We start from the raw sequence: 13,199 nt of genomic DNA, 5'->3' as shown, positions 1-13,199 counted from the left end.
ATCTTCCTTTTCCAGCTTTCATATTTCAAAAGTAAGATCTACTTTACTGGAAGACCCCAAAGAGCTTAAAAAGAACAAAAACCCACAAACTTTTTTATTGTCCCATTTCCAACTTGCTAGTTAAGAGGGAAAGGCTTAAAAATGAACTGCTCAAATGCATGAAAACTTGGCAGGGACAGAGTCAATTCACTGCATTAATTGCTAGGATTAGCCAGTAATATTTCTCAGTTTTACAAGTTATAGATGGAAGAATTTGCTATTTGAAAGCCCCATACCAAGTTCACAACCACATCTCTAACCCCCAAATGTAGTCATCACGGCCCAACAACACCCTATCACCACTTTTTTAGGTGCTGGGCAAAGGTCTGAGAAAAAGACAGTTTGTTAAAGGGGTCAGGGAGCTTCAAGGGGAGAAGCATTAAGAAGGAGAGGGCCCTGGCAGACCACCTCTGGTACAAGGACCAGAGGCTCTGTCTGTGTCTTCGGGTTTTACCTGTACTTAAGGCAAAGAAAGGAGCAAACACCGGTCATCATGGGACTGGCCGTGAACAGAAAAGCCATCAGCAGCTCCCTCAGCTTCTGACTGCTGGTGCTGGCCAGCTCTCTGCTTTCCAGGCTCCACGTCACTGCTCATTGCGGCCTTAATGAGCTGCCGGAAGCACAGGCTGAATATTTAATGAGGCTGCTCAGCGTGAATGGCTATTGTGATCAGAGAAGGGTCCCTGTTCATCTGGCGGAGGGGCTTTACAATAGCTGGCCCCACTGCTGGGTCTTTGAGCCAAGCAGGCGGCATCCTTCTGGCACTCCGTGTCACTGGCTTCATCCCACCAAGCTGCATTTACACGCACTACAGAGTTGCTTTGGCTAGGGGGTGGTATTTCAACAGCTCACATCAACTTCTCCTCTGAGGTGTGTTTGTTCATGTAACCAAAAGGATCCTGGGATGATTCTGCTGGCCATATCGTGCTTCTATGGGGCAGGGTGGCAGAAAAAGCAAGGAACTCTACAAATCAGACAGACCTCTGTGGGGGGTGATATCTCAGAGTCACTGGGACTGGTCCAGCTCAGCTTTACATAGAACCACCATAGCCAGATGCAGTCCAGAAATGATCACTTCAGAGGATGTAGCAGTTTATGTGGATGGAGCATAACTCCAACCAGCTGACCATCTGGGCCCTGTCTGGGGGCTAGCACCCGCTGGGATTGCTGCTCCCAACTGCTAGGGGATTCAGAACATGAAGAGCTCCAACTCTTGGCATAAGTCTCACATGACCAGTCTTGCAGAACAGTCTACATCCTAAAAATTGCCTAGCATTTTCATAAAATACACTGTCATCAATACTGAATCACATTTCCCCAAATTTGGGAGAAATGTCAGTCAGACAAAAGTGACATAGGAATAGGAAATGTACATGGAAGCTGGGAGGCTTGATAATAACTGTACCTTCAACCGAAGGTAAAATAATCTATGCGAGAAAGGGGATTCAGATATCAGGGTAACATCTTCTTCCATTTTTAAGTTTTTCAAAGTTTCTAGTCTTGGGTTCACCCCACCACTCCATATCCTCCAAGTTTACACGGATACCCATAATGTCATGTTCAAATCACTTTGAAGGATGAGAATTTCACAAGGGAGCCACGCTCTTAACCCCTGAGCTAAGGAGAATCTGCTTTCACTGACATCAGACCACACAAGAATTTAGTAGCCTCAAACAAACCTTCTACATCACTGAAATGAATGACAGCTGGTTTACCAAGTTAGTCTTTAAGAAACTTAAAAAACAAATAAGGAAACATATCTTCTTTTGGGGGCCATAATTGGATTGTAGAATAGAACACCATTAGTCAAAATATTTGTTTCTGGCCACAAAATTAGGTGGTTTGGTAAAGGCAGATTATACTCAGAGTTTTGGTGTTTTTGTTTTTTTTTCTGGAAGAAGACAGATTATCCAGTCTCTCAGCTACAATGGCCTAAATAAATGCCCTATATTATTTTTGAAGACAAGGGTGTGTATTAAAAGAAATGACACAAACATCTCATGTGCTACTGTGTATAATGGATCTTTCCTAGAGTCAGAGCTCTGTAATTGCTGGACAGCAACTCAACACTGGGTCTGAGAATCAGCACCCAGGAGACAAAGCCCTGGGTAAATCCTGTACCTTGAAATGCAGTCATACGCTTCCTCCCAGCAAAGACCTGGGTGGGCAGCTAACCTTGAACTTTGGGTGGAACACTTCCTTTGCATAAAGGGCTCAACAGATTGAGCAAACATTGATTCAGTTCTCACAGTTTAGCAGGCACAAAGCTAGGTATACTGAGTGATGTATGTTCTGCAAATTGCCCAGAATCATTAAAAGCGCTTCCACGAATCCAGTTGAGCATTTGCGTACTTTGTAAAGAACCACACAAATAAAGCGGACAGAGCAGTTTTCCTCTGAGGTATCTAGGGTCCTCATGAGTAGGAACTGACTCACTGGCAAATGGGAAGGATGAACCAGGCACCAACCAAGGTTTCAGGGTGTTGACCACCTCCACTTCTCACCAACCTGGGAGGAACCCACTGCATGCAAATTCTCTGTTGTGGGTTTAATACTCAAGCATCTGGTTCAGAGTTGCTATCACCTGACTTTGTATTTTAACTTCCCTATTTCAGAGCTATCTCAATGATGGCTTTTGTTTCCTGGCTTTCAATGGTTCTAGGAATACAAACATAAAGGCAAGAATTTGGAAGGAAAAGGAGGAGGGGAAAAAAGCCCATACACTTTAATGTCTCTAAACTTTTCAACTGTGGTCCATCTGAACAGACAGTATTGTCTGTAACTTTGAGCTCAGGGGAATGGACAGAGAGAGAATTTCTGGAAATGCTCAACTGTGTCACTAAGCATGCAATTCCAATCTTCCATCCAGGTCCAATTCTCTTTCAACTCATTTACTCCTTAAAAACATCCATCCCTGAATGACATAGATTCTAGGGTCCTAAAGAGTCATTGTCTAAAACAGTATTTTAAAAAATAATTAATGTTTGTTTACTTAAGTGCCTTTTAAAAAAAAAGTAAAAAAGAAAAGTCATGCTTGGAATGAAAAATATATTCAACTACAAATTATAATAACTGGGAAGATTCCCGTCTCCTTGCCTGCCCACTCCCCCACCACTCCTCCAGAGCTGTATGTCCCCTTTAAGAACTGAGATAGTCAGATAACGATTTATTTTTCCAGTGACCCCGACTGGCCTTCTAATGACCCACACTGGCTGTCTTCTATGTCCTCTAATTAACATTTGTATGTAGTTTCTTGACATTTCCTGTTTCCAATTTAGGTACACCTTGCCGTTGTGGGGAATCCTGAAGTCTCATCAGTAAAGTTTTTGCCAAATGGTGGTTATTAAACAGCAGTGTTTATGGCTGGGCCTGGGGGTGTGTAAGAATACCCACAATGCATAAGCCCCACTCTGGGTGAGGCCAGCAGGGCTGACTGGGTGTGTGGGGGGGTGTATTCTGAGAATCATGTTATGAACCTGCTGGTTGCTTGGCTGGTTGTATTTCTTACATGCTTTGCACAGTGTAAAGATTACAGGCGTTTTCAACACTGAGCCCGTTTGCCATACAACCAAGATGCCCAGCCAGCAGGTTAGATCTATCAGTATCTCAAAGAGAGGTCTACAGTAGCAAAATGGTTCAAATGGTCTATATTACTTGCCACTCACTCATTCTTTTTTAAAGAAAAAAAAATCAATGTGGTTTTATGCATTTGAAAAACATTTAAAAAATAATTTTGCATGGAAACCAGTAAGATAAGGTGTGATATCCGTTGTAAGCCCACTGCCGTTAAGCTCAGCTCAACTCACAGCAACCTGAAATTCAGTTTCCAACACTGTACACCTTCTCCAACAGTGCTGTTAGAGGACTCAACCTCATGACCTTTCAGGGGTCAGCACAACATGTAATGACCTATGTCACCAGCTCTAATTTCAATTGCTGATCATATCTGTGAATTGTCTGTGAAGCAGCTTCCTTGGCTTTGAACTTGCAACCTAGGAAGTGTGTCCTCAGTCTGCGAGGCCTCACACTGGCGTGTATCTAAGAGTCTGGCTTCTAAGAGGCACTTGTGGCTTACCGTCACAAACATTTGATATTATGTACAGATTTCTAAAATTTACTTTTTATTTATTCAAATAAAGGAGATCTTTTAAGGACAGAAATCTTTTTTAAGAAAATAAAAGAGGCTGCTCTTGAGAAAGCAATGTGTTTCTTCTAGTCAGGATCCAGCAAACAATGAAAAGTATCAATAAGCTGACAATTTTAATTCCCTGAGTTCCCACTGAAACACACTCTTGTCAGCACATGACAGGCCTGGGGAGTTTAATTGGCTCTCTTGACGAATGAAGCACATGTGTGGGGTCACGGTCACTCACACACACACACACACACACACACACACACACACACACTCACTCTCTCTCTCTCTCTTTAGCTGTTCTGACAGTGCTTCAGAATCATTTATACTGAAGTTCTAGAAACTTCCTATTCAAACAAAACATATCAAATGCCCAAGAAAGACAAGAACTTCTGGGTCCTACCCCTCAACACCCTGCCACCTGCTTCCAGGAATTAGGACATACTCCGAAAGCAGCATAGGCAGCATGGGTGAACGTCTATACAAAACCTTTGTTTCCTGCTGCTCCAGTTCTTAGTTCCTGGTCAGCCAGCCTCTGGGAGACCCTAATAATTTTCTTACTTTGATCCCACTTAGCCCCTCTGATAAAAACCTGGATCTTCTGATAGGAATAAAGTAGCCGACCAATACATTTCCAAAGTAAAATGTTGAGTCAGACTGCAGAAACAACAGACGCTGGAGATGTCTGGAATTCCACTTTGTGGTGCTACGTATGAAAAGGTCAAACCATTTACCGCCACCCCGCCAGGCCTGACTCCTCGCTGACCCACTAGTGGTCTCGCGGAGGGTGTAAATCACGAGGGAGGAGACTGCTCAGCTTTCTCACCTGAAGCTGCTAAGGGATTCAAACCACCACAGATGCTGGGCCTTTGGGTCAGCAGGCTAAGACCATGTGGACTCCACAACCAGAGTCGAGGTATCCACAGGGTTTCTCATAAACTAGGTGTCCACACACAGCCCGCCTTCAGGAGAGCGAATTTCAGAGGCTTTCAAGCCTAGGTCAAGCAATGTGCCCCCTGGCTGCCTCACTACAACGCTGTGTTTGTTCACCTGATACAGCTGCTGGGTCAAAGACTGGAAGGAGGCCCCAAAGGAGGTTTCCAGAGCACTGAGAAAACCTGCCATCCAAACCCACCAAATAAATGGTGATGCATCAGGATTAGAAACCAAGTCAGTGTCTGTCTCCAAATTCAGCTCGATGGCTTTTTAGTCACATCAGTGTGACAAGGAGTTAGGGGTGTGCAGCGCAAAATGCTAATTGCAGATCAGAACGGGCAGTTGGCTGGGCCGTTGAAGAATATTAATTACCCAATCTCCTCTGATTTATATACTGCTCTCATTTAAATTTACAGTGGCGTGCCCACTAATAAACCCATTTCTTCTCATGCTGCCTGAGTACATAAATCATATTTATATTTACTTTTGTCAATGGTTCTGCTGTGGTGAGTTCTGGATGAATTAGCACCACTTATGACTAGAAAACTAAAAGTGTTTGCATGCCTTTAAGGAGGAAGATGACTGAGAGGAATGTTAAAAAGACATGGCCTGATGTATTAGGGCCAAATGTTACATGAAACTGAAGTGCCAACATCGTAATAGAAGCAAAAAGGTGTGGGTGTCTGGTGATGACCTCCTCTGTGAGAAGTGAGCAAGATAACTTTGTATGAAATAACTCAGGGGATTTCCTTGAAAAAAGGGCCTGATTTAAGTTCTAAGCTGAGACTCCTTGTCATAGAAACCCACCACGTACTCGTTGGTTAAGTTTTCTTTTCTCCATATTAAATGCTTCAGTGATAAAGCTCAAATTTCCACTCACAGAATCTTTTCAGGGACCTTCTAGATAGACAGATTCAGAAATGTGCTTCAGGCAGGCACGTTTCCCACAGCTATGAAAGCGGACATGTGATCCGACAAATATGAATGTGCTTTTGGGGATAATCAAATGGCATATTTTTACATCAGGGCTGTCCTGGAAATCCTGGGACATATGGTTGTCATTCCTCAGAGAAGCTGGGCTTGTCAGATGTGAAAAGGAGAGGAAGGAAGGAGGGGGAAAAGAACAAAATTGTGCTGAAGATGGATGTGGTGAGAGAGATGACACAGAAATGAGACTTAAATGAGGAGAGAATGTTTCCAAATATTTTGGTTTTCACAAGGTAGGAGAGAGGTCACATTCCAATCTTGTTACAGCCAGAAGTGACAAAACCCTCATCCCCGCCGCCCCAGAGAGGATGTTATTGAATGAGACAAATCAGCTGCACTGAAGGTCTTTTGGAAGGTGGGAGAAGATGAAGAAATTATATACATAAAAGTGGCCTAAGACAATGAACTCTTTTGCTGAATGGTAAACACGCCAGAAATCCTTACAAGGACGTAAGAGAGAAAAGGCCATGCCATCAACCATGTTTCTGACAAGACATGGGTAAGGTTTAAATTACAGCTCACTTCAAGGGACAATACTTCTCAGTGCCCTCAGCTGTCACCCAGACAAGGTGGCATGAGGCCAGGGCTTTGAGTCTGCTGCCTCACTCTTGTATCCTGGCCTGGAATGTTCTGAACATCTGGACTGAGCTTCAAGGGAATCTCCAACACATTTTACCATTGGTTTAAGGCACCAATAGTTTTCCATGGATCTGAGAAGCTTCACAGTGACACAACGGTGCAGTTTGTTTTGGGGAGGCAGCAGGAAATAAAATCTATGTTTTATTTACTGCACATAGTACTGAGATATGACCACAAAAAGCATTTTTGGGAGTGCCAAATCCTAACCAGTAGACCACCAGGGAGGGAAAGTACTTTTGGCAACTGCTTATTTCATTAATATAGCAACAGGCTGTGCTTTGCTGTAAGAGTGATATTTGAAGGATCCAATGAGGTATTTAGTGGGACCCACTGGTACAAGCAGTTAAACACTTGATTACTAATGGAAAGCTAGGCAGTTCAAACTCACTTTCAGGTGCATCAGAAGAAAAGCCTGGCAATCAGCTTCTTAAAAAAGTCAGCCTTTGAAAACCTTAAGAAAGACCTCTACTCTGAAATAAGTGGAGCTGCCTCAAGGTGGAGCTGACCTTGTAGCTTGTCATGCAAATGTCTTATGTCTCAGCATTACAAAGCCGTGGACCACAGTCATTTTTAAATATGTGGGACCATCTCAGAGAAAAAGCTGATTTATATATCACACCATCAAACAAGTTAAATTCCAAACGGTTTAAAAGTTTAAATACTAAAATTTGAAACCATTAGTGTACAAAAGAGGAAAACAACCCTAACATACATAATTTCTGAATGGAAACTTTCTAACCATGACTTGAAAATCTAGAAACCATGAAAGATAATATGGATACATTTGCGTAAAACATGTGGAAACCATGTTGGCAAATGTTTTAGTGTATTTTGCCAAATTTTAAATTTTAAATAACTGAAAGAAGCACCTTAAAGACTGTTGAAAGGAAAAGTACAAATTAGGAAGAAATATTTGCCATCAGCACTGCTGACAATGAATATCTTTTCTCTGAAAATTGATTAGAGAAAGATGAACAACTTGAAGGAGAAATGAGCAAGAGTTAGAAATAGCTTCTAGGGAAGGAAGTGCACTCGTTCAAACTTGTGCCAGCAGCTCAGTCTCACACATAGGAAGAGGAAAATGCATCCCAACTACACTCAGGTACTATATGTTTAATCCATCAGGTAAGCAAATATCCCAAATTTTGACACAACATCAAGCTGGCGGGCAGAGGTAGAGATGTGCACACTTTACCTGAGGGCAGCATACCTTGGTATGCTAATTTCACATGACAAATACACATTCTCCTAGACCCAGACTATCCTTTGACATATTTTACATATAAACTTAAATAATTGCAAGATGACACACAAAGTTGTTAATTATGACCTTGCTTACAATAATATAAGATTAAGAATGACAAAAAAAAATGACAGCTACAAGGGAATGGCTTAAATGATCAAGATGCATCTATATAATAGATACATCTTATGTTTCTTCAGAAGAAGAATGAGGACAGTATTATTCAGGTGCAAAGAGATGGCAATTGGGGAACCTTGAAAACATGACGCTGAATGCAGCAAGACAGGCGAAAAGGACAAATATTGTATGGCCCTAGTTATTGAAAAAAATCTCTAGAATAATTAAGACACAGAGAAACAAGACTTTATTGGTGGCTACCAGGGGTGTGTTCGTAAGGAGCTTTGGTGGTCTAGTTTGCACTGTGTTGGCTATTTACAGAGAGGTTGGCAGTGTGAATCCACCTTTTGCTCAGTGAGAGAAAGATGGATAGTTTCTTCTCATGATGGAGTAGTAACTGACTTTGTGACAGCTGGTTTGGTAAAACTAACTTTGAACTGATTATCATCAAGTCAGAACCAACTCATAGCTGACCCTCCAGAGAACCAGTAGAGGCTATAAATGGCACAGGAGGAAATTGCTCACCTCTCTCCCACAGAGCAGCTCATGGATTCGAACCACCTGCCTTTGGGCTCCACTACAACTCCCTATCCACCAGGTCACTGGAGCGCCTAGTTTGGTTAGGAATAATTAACTAATTAAATTGCTATTGAGTCAGGATCGAATTCCAGCTGATCCTCCATTGGGTTATGAAGGCTGTATATACCATGGGAGGAGACTGACAGGCCATTCAGAGGAGCAGGTGGTAGGCTCAAACACCGCCTTCGGTTAGCGGCTCAACTCCCTACAGACTATGCCACCAGAGCTCTTGGGGCGGTGCCTGGTAGAATGAAAGGGGAAGATTTAGTTAAAGGGCACTGATTTTCTGTTAAAGATAGTGACAAAGTTTGGAAATGATGAAAAATGGCTGAAATAGCAAATACTTTGTCATATATGTGCCACCACAAAACCCAATTATATATGTAGGTTGAACAGATCCTATTTCTATACCCATATGAATATACACTGTAAATATATTAATAAGAAGAGTGTTCATAAATAAAGATGATTAAACTTTGTTGCTATATACAGTCAAGTTGCAAATGACTAGTAGTCATCCCTCAAAGGGTTTTCAGAGGCAGTAAATTGAACAGGGGTGGATTTCCCATCTTCTGCCCCTGGGAAGAAGATTCTGGTGAATTTAAAGCACTTTGGTTTGGAATTGCAACTTCTTATCACTAAGTGACTAGAGTTCTCTACTATAAGCATGGAGAGAAAAATCTTGTTCAGAAGAAGAGAGGAAGACCCTCAGCAGGATGGACAGAGGCAGTGACGACCAAAGGGCTTGAGCAGACAGAGATCATTAGGTTGGTGCCAGACAGGGCGAGGTTCAGATCTGCTGTTCAGAGCGTAGCTAAGCCATAGACTTAATGGTACCTAAAACCACCATAGTATAATAGTGTGTCAACAGGAATAAAAGGATAGTCCTATTTGTAGCCAAACTCTGGGAGACTAGATAAAAAACTAGTAACATGGCTGTCTATTTGCAAATCGGCAGGGGGCTGTGACTGACAGTGAGATGGGAAGGACGGACACTTGGAGTTTTTAGACTCTTAACGAGGTGTGGTCTTATCTATTAAAATATAGAAATGAAATGTATAAAATATTTAAAGACTTGGGTATGATTTGTATTGCTTTTCCTTCTCCCTTCTGGAAAGTCATCAGCTCTCAGCTCTTTGTGCCCTGCTTCTCGCCCCTCTCTACTGCTTGCTCCTCAAGCGAATGGTCCCCTCCTTCCCGCTGTGGGGGAAGATGACGTAAGGTGAACATGGGGGCATCCTGGGAAGAACAAAATGCACAAACTCAGGTTCCCAAATGGGAACTTCGCAACAGCTCTTAGCTAGAGGATGCTGGACTCCCTGGAAGTCATGAATGCTTACTACTTTTGGCTGCTACCTGAAAGATGAAGGTTGAAGTCCACCTATCTACTCCTGGAAAGAATGACCTGGTGATGCACTTCTGAAAAACCAGCATTTGGCTTTGATATGAAATAAGAGTTAAAACCGATGCACCCAGAAAGATGGGTTAAATAATGTATACTGCATTGAAACGGATGAGGGAGAAAACCATTTAAAAGAGATATGTGGTTAGGTATTTTTGTCATGACAGGAGTCCAGAATGAAGGCTGCATAATGGAGTGGACCTAGGGGAAGGGATTGTAAAATAATGAAAGAATTTTTCTTTTACTTTTCCAAGAGGGGGAAAGGGTTCGGAGGGGAGAAAAGTGCAACAATGAATGAATGGAAATCCAAAGTCTCTGTAAATTGTCATTGAAATTAATAATTAATTTAAAAAAATTTTTAAAAAACAACAAAAACCCCAAAAAACCAATGCACCCATGTCATGTGTGAGCCTATGGCATCATTTTGGGGAGGGCTTAGAAATTGGATGTACTTTTATCTTTGTGCTCAACCATGAAATGTTGGTGAGGTACTGTGTCAAAATTACATCCTATTTATGTTTCTTTCATTGTTGTTGCATTGGAACCAACTCACAGCTGGCTCTCCAGCAAAGTAAATGGAACAGACAGAGCCACTGGTGGATATATGGACCTACTCGTGGAAAACCTTGGGAGGCATTGCTGAGCAGGTATGGCCTTTGGGTTAGTGGTAACTTCCTACAGCCCAGACCACTTAGAGCTCTCTTTATTAAGACTTAATGCTCGCGCAGTTATACAGAAGGGTTTATGTTTCAACTTTCACCCTTGGTGAAATGCATCCGAAATTGAGGACTTCAAAAAGTACATCAAGAAAATAGAAAGAATAATGACATTTACCGTTGTCAGCAGTTCTTGCCTTAGTCTAGTGAGCTAAAACTGCTCAGTACAGCTTAAAAGAAAGCAGATTCTGAGCTTTCTCATTAACCTTTCACAACCCTGCACTACCCTCTCGGATCTCAGCCACATCTGGTTGCAAGAGAGGAAATAGTTCACATTTGATCTCAATCATCTGATTCATCTACAACCAGTGGGGACACATCCTTCTGTGCAAACATAAAATCTGCAAACAGGTTTGTTGTAAGTGGAAAGGGAGCAGTCACTGCATAATAGTGATTAGTGACATTAGCCTAAATAGCAACTTAATATTAAAAGATTAACAGTATTAATATGAAATCTAAATAGCCCTAGATAATCCATACAGAAAGACGATTAAGAAGCTCATGAGTGGTGACTGAGACAGCATAGCTGTGAGTTCTAAAAGTCTTTCTAAATCTTTCCAGGAAGTTTTTCAAGTGTTCAGGTATAAGCTTATTTTTTTTTTTTTAGTTTTATTATTTTAAATTTCTCCCTTCTTACAGAAAAACTGATGTTTCTTCCCTTCTCTCTTCCCTGTCTACTCTTCAAATCCATGTTATTGATAAGTTTACGATCCTGCTTTCCCCACAACAGGCTAAATGCATGCACCATCTGAACTTTTAAAAAGAGGGTCTGAAACATGCAAACATCTGAACTTTTGGAAAAGAAAATGGATGCAACACGCATATAGATTCACAAACATAGAGCAACCCCACGCAAAACACCCAGTAAAGAAAAATATCCCCCCAAAACAAAATAATGCAATGCAAGCATAGAGAGGGCAAGCGTTAATGGCACTGCTAACCCCAAACTGGACTGGCCTTTGCAAGTCTTCTTTTTGGGGGAGTTGGGATAGAACAGGTGAGTTTCAGCAATGCACTGTCTAGAAGACTTTAATCCCCATGGCAATAACAACCAAAAAAAAAAATTGGCAAGCCAGTCCCAGCCCTCGAGACACCCCCCTCAGCTTGACCGCCCCTCACCTGCTCCCCTTCTCTCCTCTCTCCCCAGAAGAAGGCACTTCATGGAAACGTCTGGGAAAGCCCTTGGACTTTATTTTGTTACACCTTCTAAATGGACAAAAAAACAAGAGAGAACAGGTGTAGAAGACAGTATTTTCAATTGGCCACCAATGCCCTCCCTCCAGAACACAGCATACCCCAGCACTGGCCTCCTGTGGGGGACAGTGTAAATAAACAGGGGACTGCACAGGTGCGGTTGAGTGGTTTTAATAAGCTCTTTGTTTTATGTGGAGTTAAGGAGTAAGAGATGGGAACATCGCTCTAGAAGCCATCCCTAGGTATTATATGCCTGTCTAAACTCATGGTGTCAGTGGGAGGTAAGGCCATCTCAAATATGAATATTATCTAACAGATCTCTTTCACGTTTGTCATACTGCTGTCACAAACAGGTTGGCTTAAAATACCACTGGCATAAACGGAATAAATAGACAGGAATCTATGGACACCTTTTGGACTCTCTCTGTGGGGCAATTTCTCTCTCAATTTGTGCTCAGAATGAAATCTGACATTTTGACATCTCCTCTTCCATCTCATCTCTGGACAATATCCAGATTCACACCTTTGACTATGGAACACACAGAAGTGACTCAGAGGAGGGCTAACAACTGGAAATAAATGACTACATGGGCAGTCCTGTGTATTTCTAGGGAGCTCCTCGTGGTAAGAAGCCATGATGCACCACCACAGGCACACAGCTGGAATCCACCAGCTGCTCTGCAGGAAGAAAGATGGGTAATTGCTACCCGTGTTATTTACTGCCTCTGAAAACCCACTGGATGGTCAGGTCTGGGCCAGTTCTGACTCAAAACCACACAACAACCTATTTCCTACCCTCCGAAAGCATATATCCACTGCATCCAGGATTTGACTGTGGCATTGAAAACGTGTGATGTTGCCACACAAGAATATGGGAAGGTGTTTAATGAATTTGTATTTAATCCCAAAATTTGGGCTATAGGATTTCACACTGAAATGCTTCTTCCTCTTTCCAAACCCTGTAGGTAGAACAGAAAAGGAAAACTCAAATGTACTGAGGTGTATTTTTTTTCGGGGAGGGGGGAGGCTCTGTTGGATCCAACTCAGAACACTCCATTCAGATCCACAACTGCAAAGAACGTGTTAACCTCTGTCCCAGGTGCAGCTTTCTGCTTGTAACAATGAACACCGAGCTACTGTGTTAGGTTTTGCCTTTGTTCTCCCCCCCAACAAGATATGCTTTCATTTCTTTTTAGTAGACACCTAGGAAGA

The 13,199-nt window shown here is 42.2% G+C and overlaps 1 protein-coding gene across 2 annotated transcripts in view; it reads right to left on the bottom strand.

Moving 5' to 3' along the window:
- Positions 1 to 13,199, bottom strand: part of PTPRG (protein tyrosine phosphatase, receptor type, G) — a 924,714-nt gene that overhangs the window by 63,238 nt on the left and 848,277 nt on the right. Inside the window, exon 14 of one of the 2 annotated variants that reach the window (XM_006893832.1) lies at positions 11,913 to 11,999. The exons of the other annotated variant lie outside the window; for it this stretch is intronic. Coding sequence (XP_006893894.1) covers positions 11,913 to 11,999 — 87 coding nt within the window. The remainder of the gene's footprint in view (positions 1 to 11,912; positions 12,000 to 13,199) is intronic. 2 annotated transcript variants of the gene reach the window in all.

Source organism: Elephantulus edwardii, unplaced genomic scaffold (genome assembly GCF_000299155.1).
Source record: "Elephantulus edwardii isolate Elephantulus edwardi_28Jun2011 unplaced genomic scaffold, EleEdw1.0 scaffold00132, whole genome shotgun sequence".
In the NCBI taxonomy this organism is placed as follows: Eukaryota; Metazoa; Chordata; class Mammalia; order Macroscelidea; family Macroscelididae; genus Elephantulus; species Elephantulus edwardii.
Note: the sequence above shows the minus strand (reverse complement) of the source record. Positions and strands in the feature narration are given on the sequence as shown.